The following is a 21070-nucleotide window of genomic DNA, read 5'->3' as shown; positions in this document are numbered from 1 at the left end:
GTGCATTTCAGTCACAGTGACTTCCTGTCGGTGGACAGCAACATACTGGGTTATATGTAGCAAGTGACGTCCAGTGTATTCAGTGAAGAGAGCTTCCAAACGAAAGCACGATCAACGCCCCCCCCACCTGGAACGCTACGGGAACCGTCTTTACTCCATTGAAATGCCTATGCATCAACATGCAATGGTGAAGGCTGCCATTGGCGTCAGTATAGGACGCAAAAGTCCTCGTACACACACAAAAAAATCATCACTTCATAACAACCGCAACACATTTTGATCTCACTGGACATAAACCACGGACCAATAAGTAAGGTCACACGCAGTTGCTCCCACCTCGCCTGAGCGTTTCATGCTCAGCAGACTATGCTTGAACAGTCTGAAGAAATGAACTACTGAACTACTTTTTCAGAGCACACATCTGGAATACTTGGAAGCGTTATGGGGGGATATAGTTGATGCTCCCCTCCTCCTCAGTTGAAGATGAGACCCAGGCTTTTAGCTAGAGGGTGGCTTTACACTGCAAAACATGAAAAAATGGACAACCTCCAGCACTCCAGACGCCCTGTTTCCTCAGCAGGACGCCCTAAATGTATTATTAGTGCCTGTATAATGCCCAACTCGTAGTGTCATCTCACTGGTTTATATGAAATTGTGTTTCCGCCCGGTAATTTCGCCGAGTATGATCCAAATTCACAGATTCTCAAATCTTCCGCAACCGTATTTTGGCCATCACAGTCGCCATATTTGTTTACCGCCGTAGTCTTGCGCCACTCGCGTCATGGAAGCGCGCTGCTATTGATGGGATGTCTGACGCCGATGACAGGAGGAAACCACAGATAAGTTCCAAACTTTCAATAATCGTTCACAAAACTAACTCATCGCTTTCTAATCGGAGGAATATTTGGCGCTCCCAAACATGGCTCCTAATTTACAATAAATACAACTACTGTACTGAACTAATGTGCCAGAGAAAAATGCTAAGAAGCTGTCAGCGGTAGATCATAATAAATGAGCCCAGGTTGACACAAGACCTCCCTTTAATTAAGGCCAATTGCTGACTGACCCTCAAACCTTAATCACCATTTATATGACAGCAGAGCATGCGAGCGATCAGCGGCAGACATGAGCACAGCGTAAATATTTAGGCGTAGCCTTGCAGATAACACACTTCATATGTTGTAGATCAGGGGTTCTTAAACTTTTTGATCTCGGAGCGAACCCTTTCCAGAACAAATGGGCCCAGGGCCCATTCAAGAACTGACTGATCAATAACTATATTTAATCTACTTACACGTAAGCAAACCAAAACCTTGGCCAATGACATAAAACCATGTGATCGGCACAAGTATATTTATTTGTCATTGAAAAGACTGACCAGCAGCAAAACCAGGTGCAAGTCATGTTCATAAAATAAAATAAAAATACACTTGATACAAACTGTGGAGAAAAAAGTGAAAAAAACATGAATATGTTATGAGTAAAATTCAAAGTAAAATAAATAAAGGGATGTATATATGTAAGTAGAATATATTTTATTTTCAAAAGACAAGAATAAGAAAAAGATACAAGTAAAGTCTAAATAAAAGCATCGCCATTGACTTAATAATTTTAAGAACCGCTTCAACAGGTGCTTTCATGAACAGTTTTTACTGTTGGGGGAAGCATCACTTTTCTATCATTTTTCTTTTGAAGAACTCCTCCATTGTTGTTAACTATCACAAGTCTGCAGCTTCCAATTGATTGATTGATTGATAAACTACTGCCGCCATATGTAGCAAAAAACTCAGCGTCTCATGACCCTCAGGGCCCAGAGATATAAAAGAAAAAGGGGGCGTCCAACCAATAGCCTCGGCCGTATGCTGAAGAATTACTATTGTAGACGATCAAAGTGCAAATACAGTTCATACACTTTATTCAAATATGATTCACTATTGAGCAGCTTTCAGTTCAAAACTGATGAATTGACAGCTCCTGTCAAAATGATGAATGCCTGCTAGTGATGGAGGTGTGCGTGACCGTCTGCAGCCGGGTGGCCCTGAGGCGCAGTGGACACCCCGGTGGGGGCGATTTACTCGGTAACTGCAGTTCTGCTGACTTCGTCACAACCAAGGCTCGACACGCAAAGCTACATCAAGGATGTATGCAAACTCTGGCACCGGCCCACACATGAGATTGCTTTCTGCATATGACATAAATCTCCAGGAACATACACACATTGCTTACACAGCGCCACTCTGTGCCAGCACGGGTCCATTTAGATGACTGATGCCGCCCAGTGGAAGAACACAGTGCTTTGAAATGAGCTTCATTTATACGAGCTGCGACCAACAGAGAGACTCTCTGTCCCTCCAACCTAAACACAGTCCTTTTGTTTACCCTCCTCGCTCTTGGTGCTAAATTAAAGTCTTTGCTAATGATCAGGTGGCCCATCTCTGGCACGGCGAACACGGCAATTGGCTTTCGGAGTGATTCATGTCTATTTCCTGGCTTCAGGTTTTGAACCGGGACGGTCCAGAGTGGCTGCGGGTCGTCTGGGTTCAGTGTGGTCGGGTGCCCTCGGCTGCTGCATCATCAGAAGTTAATGAAGCGTGATAAATCAGGTCCATTAGCATCAGATCCATATCCCGGCTCACTCTCAACAGCGCCATCGACAAAATTAACAGTGCTAACTGGAGACTGTGAAAATCCATGCGCTTTAATGCCCGTGCAATTGTACGACGAGCGCCACAGTATCGTAGAGAACTTAAGAGTCGGCGTAAAAACAGTTCACTGGCTACAGCTCTCATCTCCATGGGTGGTGCCCTGCATGTTCTAATGTAACCACGCTCCCTCACATATAATATATATATTTCTCAGATTATTTGAAAATCTATTTTATGGGAAATTATTATCAAAATATTGCTCAAGGACGCCACAAAAAAAAAATCTTGCCTACTGCACCTTTAAATCCCTTTTTAAAAAAAATTTGTGAGTAAAAATAAACATTTACTGGAATTACTTTGTCTTTTGAGAGCTAGTAACAAAGAGCTTTAGTATGAGTTGTGTGGACACCCTCGGTAAGAACCTTCAAGAACCACTGCTCATTCACAGCTAGCCAATAACCATGAAGTACAATGTGCTTTTAGGAAGAAGCAGTGAGTTTAGAAAGAAAAAAACAGAAACCTGACTATAAACTGTCTTGCATATTTTGACCTCCTAACCTTGACAAGATTGAGCCTAAGTATCGTACACTATCTTGAACATCATTTCCTTTCGAGGTTTTCTGCTGCCACACATTCAGCGTATCTGTTCTCCCTCCCTCCCAGATTTTCCATTCGCACACGTCACCGACTCCAATAAGATCATTTTAAACTACAATATCAGCTCGTCTATGTAAATTTACAAAACTGCTGGCACATGACTGACGTGGCACACGTGACTGTCATTAGTCTGGTATAAATATGGAGGACGTCGGTGTCAGCTAATATATGGTTTTAACTGAAACACTTTTTCGAGATATGTGCGGTGGTATTAGGAATTTATGATTCCTCGTGGAGCCTGTGGGCAGACATGAAGTACCTGGGGTCTGTGAAATATTTATCACTTATGTTCCACAGAAACCACGCTCACATAGAACCTGCCATGCTGCTGATCTATAGCTTTCTTATTAAAAATTACTAATGTACTAATAATAGTTATCAAGGGCTTTTTATTTCTGAGATTTGTTGACCAAATACTTTTTTTCCATGGTGAGTATCATTAACCAGTTAACTAACTGAGACATCAGTGTGGATGTACGTCCAAAAATAGTGAGAAGGGAAAGTATTATTTGACTGCACACATGTACACATTGTTGTCCTGTTATGATAAGCGATGCATGTTTTTGTGTCAATTTCAGTTTTCAAGTTGTTTGTACATGTGTTATTTAGTGTTTTGTGAAACTTGTTGCATTGATTTGAGAAGAACTGTGCTCAATTTTATGTTCAATCAACATCCCTGTGGTTTTGTTAGAATGTTATTATCATAGATGCATTTGAAATGCAAATTAATAAATCATTTTTCAACTTACTGCAATTACAAAATAGCTTTATTAACACTAATAAGAATTGAAAAACATTATTCACAAGCTAATGCAACAGGATTCCATTAAAGATCTTTTTTGAAGTCGAGTTTTGTATTTATTTTGCACAACTTCTCCTACATGTTCCTCCTTTGTGTCTCTTTTAGCTCTATTCCAGTCACATCTCACTGTTTCCACTTTTATTTGAGCCACTGCTTTGCTGTTTCATGTGTGTGTGTGTGTGTGGGTTGTTTGTGAGTGTGTGTGATATTGTTCCGCACTTGAACTGTGAGGTCCCCGAGCTTGTCATTTTCTGTTTAACAGCACTTTCCTTTCCCCCTCTGTCTTTTGTCTGCCACCGCCCACTCTGCGTTGACTGTGTGCAGCCGTGTTGTGCTCAATCCTGTGCCATGTTGATTTTTTTGACCCGCCTCCCCTGACCCCCGGTGCTTCTCTTGTGGTTTTTGTTTTTTGTAGTTGCAGGACCCCCGCATGTATGATCAGGTCTATAGGTACTTAGACCTTCCAGGGCAGGTATGTGAAAATATAATAACATTATTTTTGAAAAGTGATGCGTATTTCATGCCTCCCTCTGTTCCTTCCCGTCCTGTTTGTTTTGGCTGTGTCTGTTTATGACTAGAGCTCATCGGGGATATAAAATATCAGCATGACCTGTTCTTACACTTCTTCCTTCAGAGCGTCATTCTGGAAACATTTTAGTCATAAAATCACTGTTCAGCAGTCCAGACTTCGTGCTTGCGATGGATAAAATGGTTTATGCTTAGCATTTGAGTGTGATTTTATCTTTGTAAAATTCACCTTTTCTTCTTGGGACTAGAGGCTTTTTTTAAGGTTGTTCGATGTCTATTATTTCCTATATTTTTTTAAATGCTTTATGTGGAATCAGTGGGGGGGCGTGTCCAATCGATAGACTGGGATGATTTGATAGTCGGGAACATCGTGACAATTTCCATTTTAATAAATTGTGAACATTTAATCGCTTTTTTTAAAATAAAAGTGAAGTACTGCTTATTATGATATAATTATAAAAGTCACTAGTCAAAAGTCACTGGTCAAAGCCACTAGCTAACTTGTTGCCTTCTCTCCTGTCCCTTTCTCTGCTCATCTCTCATTATTTCTGGTTGTTAATCCCCCACTTCCATCCGCTCTCCCTCAACCCACTTCCTCTCTTCCTCGCCGTCTGCCGCCGACGCTGCCAAAGCTGAAGGCAATAGAACGACCACAGGAGCCGGACAAGGTCCCTCGGGCGCCACACGACCGCAAGAAGGAGTGGCAGAAACTGGCACTGGGCGCCGAGTTGGCTCAGGACCCGCACGACGACAAACACAGAGAAGCCAACGGCTCTGCTGGTTACCACGACAACAGGTGCGTGGCGATGACCTTGTGAACTTCCAAGCTGTTTACCTGTCTGTTGTGTTTGGAGCCAAAATCAATGAAGCTTCTACTCGGAGCAGGGTTTTTCCAGAGCAAGTCTGACCATGCAGGTGTAACATTATGACCATCTGCCCGGTACTATCTAGATGCGTCTCTGCCTGCCAAAGCCGCTCTCCATGTGGTTAACGCCAGCTCTGCAGTGGTCAATCTCCAGCTAATGTATTCCAAAGTTGCCCAAACACAGTAGAAGAACAGCTAGTATGATACTTCATCTTGTACCTCTGTTTCTTTCTGTTGTTTGTTAAATCAGCAACAAAACACAGCTAATACAGCAGATGATAAAAATGCCCGTTTAAAACTATCCAACGATCAAATGGTTCATGAAAAGAAAATGAATTTTCTGCTGGATTTAATCATGGCTCCTTCGAGATCCAGCAATGACTGGTACAACAAAGATAATTAGTGCTTCTCGTAGCTGCCGTTCCTCATATTCCGCCGCGCACTCGTAATGCCATTCTTTTCAATAACGGCGCTGCCATTCACTGAGATGAGCGACAGAAAAGATTTTATGCAAATGAATGTGAATGTTTCTCTTTTGTCTGCGCCGTGAATACGTGACATGAAGTTAGTTGAAAGCCGGAAGAACATGCTCGGCGAGTGAACTACGAAAGTAAAGATAGTTTGTACTCACTGGAGTGCAGGTCAGTGAAGGAAATCTTCATTTCTCCTGAGAAAAAAGATTTGTTTTACTAATTATGATCACATCACATTATAGCATGATAACATAAAAAACTTAGAGCTGAAAAATCACTTGTTTTGGTGAAGGAAGTCTTCCTCAACATAACATAACCAAATGATATCCACAAATATTCCACATGAATTATTATATTTTAAATCCGGCATAGTTCCCCATCTCTTTAATTCCAATTTCCAATAATAATTTGACATAATACAATAATGCCTGCAAGTTCTGTAAAAGGCTGCTAATGGCACTACTACAAAAATATGGACATTCTTTAATATTAATTCCAATTAAGTGTAAATTTATGAACCATCAAACTTGGTTATAAACAAACTAGATTGCAACGCAAAGACCCCCTAGTCACTAGTTCTGAACATGACATTTGACTTTCCTAAAGTTATTGTTAGCATTTCTTTGTTAGCAAACTTGTTGGGCATGTTCAGTGACGAAAGCTAACCATGCTAAATATAAGACTCAGACGTGTAGTACTGAGTGAAACCTTATTTGCTTCAGGACACGTGCTGTCTCTTAACACATGATGCTGTCACGTATTGTCAACAAACCTTTTCCTTTGGTGACCGCTGCTGCAGCTGAAGCCAAGACTGAAGCGTAAATACGAGCCTGAGGTTGATTGGCAGCTAAGCCATCCAATAAGCAACAAGAGCGTGAGGGCTCTAGCGAATAAGAGCCCAATGTGGGTGGGGCTCGGGAATCACATGGCCCCTCGTGAAGCGACAGACAAATGACAAAACTGAGTTTAAACTACAGTTTGTTTTTGCTTGAAAGAAAGAAAGACTTGTTGTCATGAATTTCAAATGAAATAAATCCATGGTCTGTCAAAGTTTGAGACTTCAGTACCAACAATATTAAGCTGTGATAGGTTTAGTCTAACAGCAAGAGGTTCAGTAAAACTTCACAAGTAAGTATAAGTAGATGGTTCCAGCATCTTCTTTGTTGGGAATAATAATAATAATAATGTGCAACTGTTTCTCTGCTCAGGGGCCCACCATACATGGAGCATTTGGATGGGCCCTTCTCGCTGGCGGCGCTGCCCTACAGCCAGATGAACGAGTTGCTGAGCCGCAGCGGGGACAGAATGTATTCCAGGCCAAACGACCCCCCACCACCTCCGCCCCCCATGCACCCACTCGGGGAGATCAAGCCTCCGTCTGTGATCAGGTGGGAGATCCAAGTTGTCGCTCACGTCTTGTATCAGATATGATAAGATGTGACTATCTAATATCAGATTGTTATATTGCTCCAGCCCAGTACATTCTCATGAGAAAATGAGGATTTTCTGCTCCGTCGGAGTAGAGAGAGGGGGACAGATGAAGAGATAGGGGACAAAGTGTGAGGAGAAAGGAGGCGGGATCGATGAAGAATCGCAGGGAAAATCGCTGGTTGTTTGTCTGCTGCATATGTCAGTGTCAGACAGGACGGCAGGGCGAGGGGTAATGATGGAGATGCAGCCGAGACGCACGCCATTGATTCCCTTTTTTAAAATAAGAGTTGAGGAAGAATTTTGTTGGCTTTTATTCAGCCTGCTGTTTAGAGACACAACCTGTGATGTAAAATCAAGGACTGTCTGATTAGAAAACACAATAGGAAACAAGGTAATAATGTGAAAATAAAGTTGCGAAGATGTCGACAACCAGAGGAGTTGTTGTCCAACTGAGCCGTGGGAATGAACGCTTGGCCAGTTGGGCAGCTCAACACGTCTGATCCCTGATTCAGCACAGACTGAAGAGGCTTAGAAAGGAGAAGTCTGCCACTTCCTGCAGAAACCCTCAGAGACCTGTCAACAGATCGGTGGTTGAAGACGCGAGAAAATAATGCGTAAAGTCAATTAAAAGCTGTGAGCGGCAGCTTCCTGAAGCCATCGCTTTTAATTGCTCGCTCTGATCCACTTTTTCCTGCTGCACAAATGTAACTTGACGCAAACATGTTGGTGTGTGACGGAACCAAAACATTGTCAAATCGATGGCTGCAGATGTCTGGCGGCAGTTACTGCAGCGCTGGGATGAACTGAAAAGGAAGCTCTTTAATATGAGGTTGATTTGTGGCCAGGATTCATTGTCAGCGACGATGCTGCTGCCAAGTTGCTACCGTCTGTTTTTAATGTTCCGCTCCAGAGGCTTTCATGCGAGACACACTTTTCGCTGGACATTTTGTTTGTGGATCCTCTGCTGGGAGTTAATTATAATAACAGCTCATTTCTGTGAACGTGACATTTAGCTCACTTTGGCATCGCATTTGCTCTCAAATCGCTTACAGCGCCTCCTCTTCAAATGGCTCTGAAGTGGGTGAGCTCTGTCGGGTGCATCAAGTGGGAGAATGACTGTCCGAATTCTCGCCTTTGATGTCTCTGAAAAAGATCCCTGAGTCCTTACGGGCCCTCTTGACCTTGTTTTCCTCCCTTCGCAGTTCCGGCTCGGGTTTTTCCGACAGCAGACCTCAATCTCCGGCCCGGACGGCCGGCATGAACTCCAACACTCCGCCCCCTCCGCCGCCGCCCCTGCCTCCCCCGCCTCCACCGCTACCCTCCTCGGGTCTGCGAGGGACGCCTCCTCCCCCGGTTCCTCCGCTCCCAGTTCAGCAGCAGCCTCCAGCCATCCCCCCCCCCCCTGCTCCTCTTCAGATCGCCCCAGGGGTCCTGCACCCAGCTCCTCCGCCGGTGGCCCCGCCGATGCACAACTCTCCGGCACGCTTCCTGGACAAAGACCCTCCGCTTGGTACCCAGGCAGACGGCGGGATACTGCCTCCTCCTCCTCCACCTCCCCCGCTGCCACTTCCTGGAGCGCGCACCTCCTCGCCATGTCCGTCGGGCCTACCGTCTGCCTTCCCGCCAGCCGGAGCCATGGCCTCCCCGCCGCCACACGTCCACGAAATGGCGAGCAAGAGGCATCATCCTGCCAACCTGCCGCCCATCAGCGACGCACGCAGCGTCCTGCTGGAAGCCATCAGGAAAGGTCCGCTCTTTGTTTCCTTTGAACTTGTCATACCTGAGAAAACACACTGATGTTATGCTGCCTCTTTTCTCCACTTCAGGCATCCAGCTGAGGAAAGTGGAGGAGCAGCGCGAGCAGGAGGCTAAGCACGAGCGAGTGGGCAACGACGTGGCCACCATCCTGTCTCGCCGCATCGCCGTGGAGTATTCAGACTCAGAGGACGAGTCAGAGTTTGACGAAGGAGACTGGATGGAGTGAGGACAGTCGTGCCGGCCTCAACAAGAACTTTCTCATCGAGGGAAGAAAGGGAAACATCACCATTTTCCTCTGTCAACCCTTTATCTCCGTCTGGTCGTGGTTTGTCATGTGGAGGCTTCTTCTCCTCCGCTGTCCTACTAGTGTCCCAAAAAGATTTTTTTTTTTGCATTTTTCTTCTTTTGCTGCACTACATACACACTTTTGAGGAGGACTTCCTGCCGTGAGCTCCAATATGTTTACTGTTATTCAACGTGCAGAAGACCTTTTTTTGAAGAGATGTTTTTATTTTATATCTGTGTGTTAATGTTCTCTAAGAAAAGGAGCACAGGAGGGTACAGAACAACTCGCATTCACCAGAGGGAAGATAAGGCTGAGACCTTCTGAATTAACTGAAGAAGTCATGTTAGTCATGGGGTAAGGTGACCATCAACATGGAGGCAGCCACACTTAAGTCATACAAACCCACCACTTGGATAGAGGTTGGATAATGAGGGGCACCTCTGCCTGTTTTATTTTTTATTCTAGTACAATAGAGCTCATTAATTCTTTATTTGGAAAGCAGAACTAAATATTTAAAATTTAAATAAATTCAAATTTTATCTTCAGTAAAACATTAGCAAATGTTTTTCATTAAAAAAATAAAGAAAACTTAGGTTAATTCTGAGAGTGGGATGGAATTCCGAATTAGTTCATAGCCAAGAAAAGATTATTTTTTACCGTTTAGAAAAGAAGCGTTTGTGTATGCTCATTTAAAAACAAAAATAAAATTGATTCAGTTAATTTAGAGAAAACATCTCAGTCACAAAGGATTTATCTCCTCAGGTGAATGCGATTCCATCCAGAAAAGCATGTCGCATCTTCAGTTCTCAACTGCAGTCTCGCTCCCCCGTCGAATAAATGTCGTTTTGCTTTCCTGTCTTTATTTACTCTACCTGCTGAGGATGTTTGCAGTTTTAGCAGACGAGTGGCTGCTGACCGCGTGCTCATCGTTACTCCGTCAGAACAAGCATAAGATTGTGTCGCTGCGTCGCACAAAGATTGTTGTGTGGGTGAAGAAGCACGAGCCTCCGCTTCACTCCTGTGTGGGGAACATCCATCCATATCTAACCTACACTCCAGGGAAAACCTCTGCCATCAGATGATCATCTGAAGACGTCAGGAAGGTAACACTGAGCCATACCTTGTTTAGGTCTCCCTGAGAACAAGTGACGACAGATGCAGGGCTGCTTCAAGTGTCAGAACTTGCCGTTGAGTTTTCAGGATTCAGAGAATAAGTTCCCTTTACTACCCAACTAGGCAGCTTTCCCCTCCGACGTCACTGCGTAGCAACTTTCGAGACGCCTTACCTCCACCGGTTCTACAGCAGTAACTCCTGATCGACAGAACCCATTCTCTGTGTGAAACTGCCTTTTCTAAAGTCCTGTCAAAAAGGGAAAGGTTCCTTTTTTTGGGGTGGGTCTGGGTGAAAGTCAACGTCTGGCATCTGTTCTGTTTGTTCGTCCGTTCTTCTACTTGCCTTATTGTTCGTACAAACGTGTCGTTGAGTTGATGAATGTATCGTGCTGTTACTACTTACTTGCCTGCGCTTGTATGGATTTGCTGTTTATATGTTTGGGGGGAGGGTGCGGGGGACTGGGCGGGACAGACACCCAGGTTTGGAAAGAAAAAAAAAAGATCAATACTGTATAACATGTAAGTTATGTAACTGTTAAATGTTACAGTTTGCCTGGAGAATTAATAAAAATCTAATGTTACATTTCACCCGAGACTTCTGTTTATGATCCTTTACTTTCAGTGACTGTCAGTAAGAGAAAAAAATCTCTCTCTATACTGACTTCATTATTATCATCACGACCACCCACCTGCAGCTCCTGTGGCTTTTGTCCCTTCACTCGGTCGACTCCATCAAGAGCACAAAAACAAACACTGCTGGTCGACATGTTTATTGTTCTGAGTTCTACAGCTCTGACAAGGCCTTGGAGCGACACAAGAAATATGAACAAAGATGCTACCTCAACACAAAAAAAGACCATATGTTAGTGTGCAATAATATTGAAACATAACTGCAGACCAACTGTTAAATATGACAGTGATCAATGAATGAAAGCAAAAACTGAAACATCACTATGATACAATGTATTGAACAACACATAAATCTTGTTTCTTCAGCAAAGAGGAGAACTTCATGTGAAATTCCAATCAATATGATTCAAATTGCAGTAATAAATCTGAACATTATTGGCCCCAACTCCTGTTAAACTGATGAAGACAAACAAATGAATGAAGTGTGATGACTGCAGAGGAAGTTTAAGGCTGCTCTGGATGCTCACAAACAAAGCAACTACAATGTTGGTGCTTCCTCACTTAGCTCTGAGGGTGTGGCTTTTCTTGCGAGGCTGATCCCGCTGCACCTGACGGGCGCGGGCACCGAAGCTCAGGGACTGCAGGGACTCGGTCAGGAAACGCTGGGTCGGAGAGACGCACAGCATCACCAGCAGCTTTGCGTCTCCACCTAGTGGACAAGATCAAGAAAGGTAGAGAGAGATTTTTTTTCATACCGTAGTTTGATTTACGTCCAACTACCGTTAAAATAAAATAAAATAAAAAACAGAAACAAACATATTATATCAATATTAAGACTTTTAAATTTTTGCAAGTCAAATACTCCTCTCAAAAGTCTGGAAAATATGAGTTTAAAAATAATAAACACATTTCATCTAAAAGTAGGGGTGGGATTCGATTAAAAATATCTCATTAATTAGAATTTGTGATGAAATAATCTCAATGAATCGCAGTTTAATCGTATAAGAATATTTGCCACAAGAAGCCACAGTTTTCAATGTGAATGAATTTGGTATATTACTGAATCAAATGATGGACCCATACATACATTTAAACAACAAAATATTGTTTATTTTATTTTTGCATCAGTTTGACAATAGCACAATAAATCAGGATGGTGGCTATATTCAAGTTTTTAAATAACCTTATTTAAACTTAAGCTCTTTTAATGTCTTGAAAATATGTGTATACGAATTTCAATGTTATAACAATTTCAAGTACATTCAGAGTAGTGGAAACCCTGGTCATTGTGTAGTGAAAAACACCCCTGAACAAAAGCAAACAGATGCTTTTGTTTGCTTTGGTTCAGGGATTCCTCCATGTTTGTTGTTGTTGTTATCATCCTAGTTGCCGCGTGTCTTGTGCATCAGTGTGATCAGTGGACCAGGAACTGCTGCACTTACAAAGGTTCCCTGTTGTCTGACATTCATATTAAATAATATAATACTATATTTTTAACAAATATTATTTAAAAAAAATGTATCTTGTAAAATGTCAGAGAGTTAGTTGGAAAATAAGAATAAAGTCAAATGTATTACTTCAAAAACAAAATATGGAAGTGACACAAGAACAGATCAAATTAAAATGACTCATCTCAAAAAAGATATATTTAGTGCAATTTGAGAGAGTGTATTTATGCATGTGGTCCTCACCAATAGCGTTCTGCAGCAAGTGAGTGAGTCTGCTGTTCCTGTAGGGCACATGAGGTCTCTGCTCCGCCAGAGCAGCCAGGACATCAGACAGAGCTGAAAGGCTTCGATTGATGCAGGAGACCTCCCACAGAGCCGCACCTGACGCTCCAGACATCCCTGAAACACGTGTTGACAAACGTGACGTTCTGCCTCCTGCATTCAGTATTCGGTAGAAACTCACCGACGCATTCGCTTCCAGCCAGATCCACCAGCTGTAGCTGGGTCTTGAAGGGCGCCTGCAGAACGCTGGGTCTCGGGGAGGGACAGGGGGAGTGTGATGGAGAAGGACTTGGGGAGGAGGCCGAGCTGGCCAAGAGGTGCTCATCTGAGTGGTCAGCAGGGTTGGCACGGCCACAGCGCGGACTCCACCACTCCTTCTGGCGGGAACGCTGCATGTCCTTCTTGGCTCTCTGGAGCCTCCGTGCTGAAGAACGATGACATCTTAGGCATTCAGAGAAAGATTGACCTATGACCGCTAACTCACCTAGAGCAAGAGCATTGGGGCTCTTAGAGGAGATGGTGAGGGTGACGATGAGGTGGGAGCGGGATGAGTCGGTGTGGATGAGAGTGGGACAGTGAGCCCGCAGCTTCAGAACACTGTGGATGATCTGCATCACTTCGCTGGCGTTTGAGACAGACCTGAGGAGGGAAAAGAAACACACCCTAAAGCAACTGAAGCAATGAATATATATTATAATGATATTAATAATTGATAACCAATTCACTGAAATTGGAGGATAAACTACTTCTACTCTGTTTTATTAACTTTTTTTTACAAATATATTATATAGCAGGGAAAATAATGAATTTTGAAAGATTTATATATATATATATATATATATATATACACACACACACACACACACACACACACACACACACACACACACAATTAATAAAGTAAAAAATACAAAATGTCATTTCAAAGTTGAATTGAAGGACCATAGTGGTACAAATTCTTTTTTGTATTTTCATAAGTTCGGAAATATTGCTCATAAGCTTTAGCATGAGCTAAGCTAGTACCTGTGTATACAAATTTCAATATGGAACGTGGATTGACTTGAACCTACAGTGTAATACTCACTGGTTGGTGAGTGACGTGACCTCACTGTGGCCAGCTGAGGTCGTGATGACGTCTCGGTGGTGACTCGACACAGTTCCCTGCTCGCCTTTCGCCAGCAGGTCAAACACTTCGTTGTTGTACACTTCCACAACAGAAACCTCCACCGTGTGGTTCTCGGACGGCTTCTCCGATATCAACCTGAGTCACAAAAACTCCAACTTAGTTCAAATAGAAACATTAGGCCATTAAAGTTAAATGTAATATGCAGCTCTGCTTTTCCTTCTCTGTGTTGATGAATGTGAAATTCATTTTGTAGAATTAAAAGTGGGATCAGGATTCCCTAAAATGTTGTTTTGTTAAGCAAGAAAAGCTAAAATGTGACCATTCAAAACAGTATTCTGACAACGAACAAATGTATTCAAATGTAATGGTTGTCAACAATTCCATCAAATACTTGTTTATTACAGGTTAAGCAAATAGAATGGAAGCGATAATAAATTGAAGACTTGGTGACTCATGAGGAGCTCATAGTTTTATACTTGAACTCCAAAATAAGGACCTGAAGAGTTCTTCAGCAACCTGAGGGATGATTCCCTGCTGCTTCTTTTGCAGCTCCTGCTGAGATCCCAACATGGTGTGAGTCTTTCCGCTGCCCGTCTGCCCGTACGCCATGATGCACACGTTATATCTAAACATAGGACACATGACTTTAGCGATTCTGCTGTCTCTACCTGAGGACACTCCATGCTCACCCATCTAAGAGAGACGTGAGGAGAGGCCGCACTTCCTCAAACACCAGCTCCTGAGAGTCGTCTGGCCCATGAACCCTTGAAATATTTCCAGTGGTGAATTATTAAAGACAAGGAGACAAGAGCGACAGATGCTGGGTTTCACCTCTCAAACTCAAACAACTTGGTTTGTCCCAGTGGACCAGCCTTCAGTGGGTTGACAAGCAAAGTGTCCTTAAATGAAACACAGATGAAAAAGTCAAAAGTATATTTTATTTGTATCTGTTTACTTCCCTTTTCAAATTGTAATTTCACTCAAAATAAACACCATATCATGGAAATAGCATGACACTCACATCACTGACTGCATGGATCACCTCCTCTGATGCTCTAAGATAAAAACATATCACATATTAGTACTTTTGCCTCTGATTTCCCATTGAAGTTTGGCTCAGTGACCCACCCAGCTCCAGCCTGGACGTGGTCAAAGGGTAAAACTGGACGGACCCGGCAGTGAACCCTGATGTTCCCTCTTAACTCCTAAGAGAAACAATGGCGGCGAATGAAGTCTGATACATGGAAGTGTTTGAGAGTGTACTTCTCTCACCACGACAGTGTTGTGAAGCTCTTTTCTCCGCTCCCTCTCCGCCCTGCACCGCTCACGCTCCTCCTCTAGGGAGGACTCCAGAGCTGCAACACGCTCCTGCAGGCCTGGGGCAACAGTAAAAAGATTCAGAGCAGAACATCACGGCAATATTTACAGTGAAATACTACTTAACTTCAGTAAAGGAAGACTTTATTATTTTTTAATAATAAAATACTTCTGACCAGTCATATGTTATACTGTGCACCAACCACTCTTTATGTTTACAAAACCCCATAATAATTCAAACTGAAAAAAGGCTTTGTAAACACACACAGCTTGATGCCAACAGGTTACATGAGCATTCACTGCCTTCTGTTCAGTGATCAGCTGACCGCCGAACACTTGAGGGGCACTAACTTTGGACCAGAGAAAAGGCGGGATGGAGGGAGGAGCATGGTGAGAAGATTATGGCCAACCCTCTCAGACACACGTGAGACACGCAACAGGGAAGGCCAATGCGCAGCGAGCATCCGACACATGGAAGGCCATGACGTAAAGCAGCCGTGACTTATGTCACTACGTGGACGCAGTTTTTTCCCAGGCTCTAACCAGAGTAGGTCAAATACAGAGAGAAGCACTTCTTAATGCGATCCAGGTTTGTGTTACAGATCAGCAAGGCAGCTGAAAAACTGCTGCTAGTATCACTGCTACAAGACACATAAAGATGGATCATCTAGAGGACTCACTTTGAATTTCGTCTCCATGACGACTGTTCCGCGACGCTTGTTCCACCTTCTCCAGCAGCTTTCGACTCTGCTCCTCCAACTCTGTGGCAAAGCTCACATATACAGCAAATATCTCACTCAGGCACTGCTTCACCTCCTGCAACACAACACCACCAGGTTTTTCAGAGGCTCTTTGTGAGAGCAAGCAAACTTCTCCACTCACCTGAACTTGAGAAAGTAGCTTGGTTACGACCACTTGAGATGTTTTGTCCTTTCGGTGGTAATGAAGGTGACCAATGGTCTTCACCTCCTCACTGTCCTGACGCTGTTTCCCCAAACTCTGCGGTGGACACTGACAGTGAGTCTCACTTTCTGCTTCATACATTAGTTCTATGTACTTAAATAATATACTCAGTAGTATTAGATTACTTGTAAATCATCTTCCACTTTATATAAATGCAGATAAAATCTTAGACGGAAAGTGATAATAAACAACTCAAGGGCTTTTTAATTGACTTTCACGGGCATATAAAAAATATTTTTGACAAAATATGGGGCCCTTATTTGCACTATCTTAAAATAAATCACTTGTCAGACCTACACCAGGAGTCAGAACAAGGACAGTACCTACAGTGGACTACATGAATAAGTGTGTTAATTGTGAAAGAACAAAGTGAGTGTTTTGCGTTTTTTGTTTTTGTTTTTCGGGTGTGGTTTTCGTCTGAATGTTTTTTGTACTTATTTTTGAAAATACCAATAATAAGATGTTTAAAAAATGAGAAAGTACACCCTTAATATTTGAGACAAAATATTTCTTCTTCTATTTATGAAACAAATTTATAATGATAATTCATAAGTAGTACATCTAAAACAAGATATAAACAGTTCATACCTCTGCAAGTCTCAAGTGCAGAATTGCATTTTCTGTCTCCAATTCAAGAATTTTCTCCTCCTTACTCTGAAAAACAAAAATCTGTTTAAATTTTGAACTATTTATTTGATTATTTTTTTTAAGTGCGCAATTGCTGCACAAACGCAGCGGATGAGAAACACTCACCCTGAGTTTGTGCTCCAGCAGGTGCACCTGATGGGCAAATATCTGATCCTTGTTTACGAATAGAGGCATTTCGGCTGGAAAAGAAAGACTCCCCGACTCTACAAAGACAACCTGCCCCGAGGAACCACCTAATCCGATTAGAAAACCAACTTCTCCGCCCAGATCACCTGTAATCCAGTGGAGGACGCGGCAACAGGGGGCAGCAGAGTGCTCGAAGGGAGAAACGAAGAAGACACAAGAGCAACGCTTCCGCAAACTCACCACTCCGCTCAAGATCCGGCGTTTTTTTTCTCGCTTCTAAGAAGAAAATGACGAAAAACAAAGACAAGCGACGTGAGAATATAAGCGTCGCGACTGAGGTTGGTATTAAGTCAGTGTTTAATGTGTGCGTTGCGCGAGGTTTCTGTCATGTCTGCGCATCGCTAAGTGCCATGACTGTTATTCCATGTGAGATTGACCGGCTGGAGGAGAGGCGCGCGCGTTGTCAGGACAACATCGAGAGAGCGGCTCTGAGGACCAGGAAGGAGCAGCTGTCTGAGAAGGACAGGTGAGGAGAAGGTGCACTGGGGGATGTTTCATAGATGCTGTGATGATACAACCCGTCACTTTTGCTTATATTCCTGCTGTGTTCCTCAAACCGCTCCGGAATCTTGAGGTTCTTATGGAGCATTTGAGTTGTTTGTGGGACATTTGGCCTCAATAACAAATGTATGAGTTGCGTTTAATGAGTTAAAGGAACTTGAGACTGAACTGTCAACTAACCTGTTGCCTCCCGTTATCAACTCAACAGACAAGATCTAGAAGATGAACTGGCCATTATGAATGAAAGGGTGCAGAAGTTAGGTGAGTATGCCGTTTTCATTTTTGAAGTATGAGCCAAATGTATTGTTGATGAAATGGATTGGGTTTTCACGGCGCATCATCAAACCCGGAAGCCGCCATGTTGGAGATATCCAGAACTCAAACGGCCCCAAAATAAGCCGGAAAAAACGGCCCACGACGAGCTTTGTTATTGTGTATAACGCAGATGTGTCCTGTTACTGGACCGTGGTCGAGTGTCACTGGGGAGGTGCTCGCTCTCCACACCTCCACTCCAGGGTTTGATGTCCTGTTGTGGGCTGGAGCTGGGACAGGGATGAGGCGAGTCTGGGACAGAGCGTGACTTGGTTTATGACTTTGTCACAGCCAAACTGCACAGAAGCGCACATTCAGAGCTGGACACGCACCGGGCACCTCTTCACTTCTGGAGAGACGTCACTCACTCGGCAACCCCTCCCACATGCAGCGGCCGCACACATAGAGGAACAGCGCACCTGCAGCAGACACTCTACATTCACTCCTACAAAAGACTGTTTTAAGGCTTGGAACGCATTATTTCTTTTTCCATTTATTGTCATGGGAAAAATCCATTCAGATTTCAAACAATTCGCTTCTCGAGCGGCCGTCTAGAACGGATTGTGGTTGGAACCGAGGTACCACTGTATTTTGTAAAAAAAAAAAATGCCAAAATGAATATTCATTTGCATTATATTGCTGTGGAAGAGAATACAGAGAACTTTTATCAGAGCATATTTATTGATGCCAACACACAGTTTTCAGGACGTTCCCTTAAAAAGCTATCTCACACACACACAAAAAAAATACTTGAGCACAAACTAAAATAGCACACAAATATTTAACTACGTCACATTCTCATATGAGGTGCAAATGTCGTCAATGACTTCGTATAACAGTTTCCCGACCCATCTGCACACGATCTGGTTACACGGCTCCAAACTCCGGCGACATTACAGGTCTTCGGCGGTGGATGGAATAGGTGAAAAACAGGTAATTGACGATATCAGTAAACATCACCGACGGCAGAGTGTCCGGGTCGTCGTTCACCCACGACGAAGGAGCCAACTCACACGGGTCTGCACCACCAATACAGCTCAACTCTTCCAAGTGTCGTGTACGCATTAAGTCCATCTACCTATGTCCTGTCACTCCCAACTCGTTTCGACGAGCCTTTCAGTTTTATTTTGCGTTTTTCCATCACACTCCATTCACAGCCTATGGGGGTGTTTACAAATGTATCTCCAACATGGTGGCTTCCAGGTTGGATGACGCGGTGATGATGCGCCATGCAAGCCCTCTATAGTGACAGAAGTGTCTACAAATCAAAAACTGTGATTTCATGACCTTACAATATCATATTTCCCAGCATGAGACTTTGTAGTTACAAGCATGTGTCATTTCTTCCTCCAGATAAGGAGCTCCAGATTTTACGAGGAGAGAACCGGAGGAACATGCTGCTCTCAGTCGCCCTGCTGGCTGTCAGTGCACTTTTCTACTACGCCTTTTTCTACAATGAAGACTAATGATCTCATCTTCTTACTCTTACTGGACTGCTGCACACGAGAGAAGTGCTCACCCGCCAGAAGAAGTACCTCAGTTCGGTCCCTTGGTGGCACGTTTGTCATTTGTGTTATCCAGTGCCGAAATGTTGCAATGCAGCGCTGCTTTTACAACCTCTGTTTTGCATCCTTACTTTGGTGAGCCTGAAGTGAATGTGGTTTAAATGGGAACAGGAGGCAGACGAATGTACTTTTTCTTAATGCCAAGTGTTTGTTTTTATTTGATATATGTAAAACGTTGCCAAATATTCTGCTTCAGTAAAAGAAAATGTGCCGTGCAGTTTGGTACATTTTATGCTTGAAGTGGAAGTGATTCACACGTGACTCAACAGCACCATCTATTGGTTAATATTGTCTTGGAATTAACCAAAAGAGGATGTGAATCAGGATCTGCTTATATGTGGGTGTGGAAACACAGGGTTTAACCTCGACAGAGCTTCAGTGAGGTAACTTGGGCTCACCGCGGCCAAGTGTTGGCAGTGGCCAGGAGACCCCTCGCTCCGGTAACAGCCTTCTCAGATGTGTTGTTACCTGGTGATGGATTACACTATGTGCCTCCAGGTGTTGGAGAACTCTCAGCATCTGGCATTTTCTCCAGTGATGAGTGAACAAATCATTGAATATATCAGAACAAAAAAAAGCTATTTTTATCCCTTCGCCTTGAGTGACGAGTGGGATGGCGACAGAAGAGGAACAGAAGCTGCTGAAACTTCTCCGATGATCTTTTTCTTGGCATTTCGCATCACAAGGTGGGCTCCAGTGAAGCACCCTCCTCTGAGCCGCCAGAGTCACATGGCAGCGCGTTTTAGCTCCTCAATCCACCTTAATGGTTTCTCAGTGTCCCTTTTGGAAAATTATTTTGGCTCTCTGAATTCATTGGATCATTATCTGCACCGCATTACTGTTTTTTTTATTTTTTCCAATTTCTGCCGAGTTCATTTGATGACTCAGATTTTCTGTGTCATAACGAGATGTGTCATCGTTTGACTATTGTGGGATTAATTTCATCTCTTAGAGGGTGAACGCTGTCGTGCCGTATGTCACTGTAAATAACATACGTTTTGCTTTTATGCTAACATCATTTCGTGTATGGCCTTGTTTCTTTGCCTTTAAATCATCGGCCCATCTTCAGTTATATTTCAATTCATGAATATGACTCTAAAATATTGACCATTGAGTGTATTTATATTCATTTAGATTAGGTTGTTTTACTTTTTGCACAGGACATTTTCTTTCCAATGATGGCATAAGAATGCTCCTCATTGTTTATGTCATTATTACAATTGCATGCATGTTATATATATATATATATATAAAATCGTAACAAATACAGTATAATTCTTTTGAATATTCCGAGTCTTATGAGCTCCAACGGTCAGCAGATGGCAGTAGCACAATGTAGTTCCTAAGAAGAGGGCGCTCTGGAGGCCACTAAACCTATAAACGCAGGTAAGTAAATATTTTGGCGTCTTATGAAAGTGAATTTGTGACAGTGATTCGATTGTATATTGTGTTTTTGTTGTTGTTTTTTGCAGTCAAAACGTCTGGTTTGTGTCAGTTTTCCCCCGATATGGGGTATGTATATATATATATATAT

General features: G+C 43.1%; 3 protein-coding genes across 5 annotated transcripts in view; 2 read left to right on the top strand and 1 right to left on the bottom strand.

Moving 5' to 3' along the window:
* Positions 1-11039, top strand: part of wasf1 (WASP family member 1) — a 46331-nt gene extending 35292 nt beyond the window's left edge. For 2 of the 3 annotated variants that reach the window (XM_053880735.1, XM_053880736.1), the window contains exons 6-10: positions 4520-4576; positions 5265-5428; positions 7179-7358; positions 8604-9148; positions 9228-11039. In XM_053880735.1, the coding sequence (XP_053736710.1) occupies positions 4520-4576; positions 5265-5428; positions 7179-7358; positions 8604-9148; positions 9228-9385 (1104 nt within the window). In that variant the 3' untranslated portion in view covers positions 9386-11039. The remainder of the gene's footprint in view (positions 1-4519; positions 4577-5264; positions 5429-7178; positions 7359-8603; positions 9149-9227) is intronic. The other variant, XM_053880737.1, reaches the window with a different exon arrangement.
* Positions 11040-11338: 299 nt separating this feature from the next.
* On the bottom strand, positions 11339-17200 carry kif25 (kinesin family member 25). Its single transcript, XM_053881470.1, has 15 exons — positions 17078-17200; positions 16913-16978; positions 16244-16360; positions 16042-16177; positions 15317-15420; positions 15173-15249; positions 15066-15099; positions 14876-14943; positions 14734-14808; positions 14541-14669; positions 14003-14179; positions 13403-13557; positions 13100-13342; positions 12880-13035; positions 11339-11897 (listed from the first exon to the last, which is right to left on the bottom strand). The coding sequence occupies exons 1-15, from the start codon at positions 17144-17146 to the stop codon at positions 11746-11748; spliced, it is 1758 nt and encodes a 585-aa protein (XP_053737445.1). The 5' UTR covers positions 17147-17200; the 3' UTR covers positions 11339-11745.
* Positions 17201-17300: 100 nt separating this feature from the next.
* ccdc167 (coiled-coil domain containing 167) lies at positions 17301-20540 on the top strand. The gene is made up of 4 exons (XM_053881469.1): positions 17301-17436; positions 17530-17624; positions 17868-17920; positions 19325-20540. The coding sequence occupies exons 1-4, from the start codon at positions 17386-17388 to the stop codon at positions 19435-19437; spliced, it is 312 nt and encodes a 103-aa protein (XP_053737444.1). The 5' UTR covers positions 17301-17385; the 3' UTR covers positions 19438-20540.
* The last annotated feature ends 530 nt before the right edge of the window (positions 20541-21070 follow it).

The sequence above is a fragment of the Synchiropus splendidus genome, chromosome 12 (genome assembly GCF_027744825.2).
Source record: "Synchiropus splendidus isolate RoL2022-P1 chromosome 12, RoL_Sspl_1.0, whole genome shotgun sequence".
Classification (NCBI taxonomy): Eukaryota; Metazoa; Chordata; class Actinopteri; order Syngnathiformes; family Callionymidae; genus Synchiropus; species Synchiropus splendidus.
The sequence above is the reverse complement of the archived record's forward strand: the minus strand, read 5'-3'. Positions and strand labels throughout refer to the sequence as shown.

What these genes read in the sequence shown, in the direction of transcription:
- kif25 (XM_053881470.1), bottom strand. Translation starts at nt 17,146, where the DNA reads ATGCCTCTATTCGTAAACAAGGATCAGATATTTGCCCATCAGGTGCAC. An exon ending in TGCACTTGAGACTTGCAGAG is followed by an intron (nt 16,361 to 16,912) that starts GTATGAACTGTT and finishes TGTCCACCGCAG; the next exon opens with AGTTTGGGGAAACAGCGTCA. An exon ending in CACGTCCAGGCTGGAGCTGG is followed by an intron (nt 15,100 to 15,172) that starts GTGGGTCACTGA and finishes TTTTTATCTTAG; the next exon opens with AGCATCAGAGGAGGTGATCC.
- ccdc167 (XM_053881469.1), top strand. Translation starts at nt 17,386, where the DNA reads ATGACGAAAAACAAAGACAAGCGACGTGAGAATATAAGCGTCGCGACT. An exon ending in ATATAAGCGTCGCGACTGAG is followed by an intron (nt 17,437 to 17,529) that starts GTTGGTATTAAG and finishes ATTCCATGTGAG; the next exon opens with ATTGACCGGCTGGAGGAGAG. An exon ending in CAGCTGTCTGAGAAGGACAG is followed by an intron (nt 17,625 to 17,867) that starts GTGAGGAGAAGG and finishes TCAACTCAACAG; the next exon opens with ACAAGATCTAGAAGATGAAC.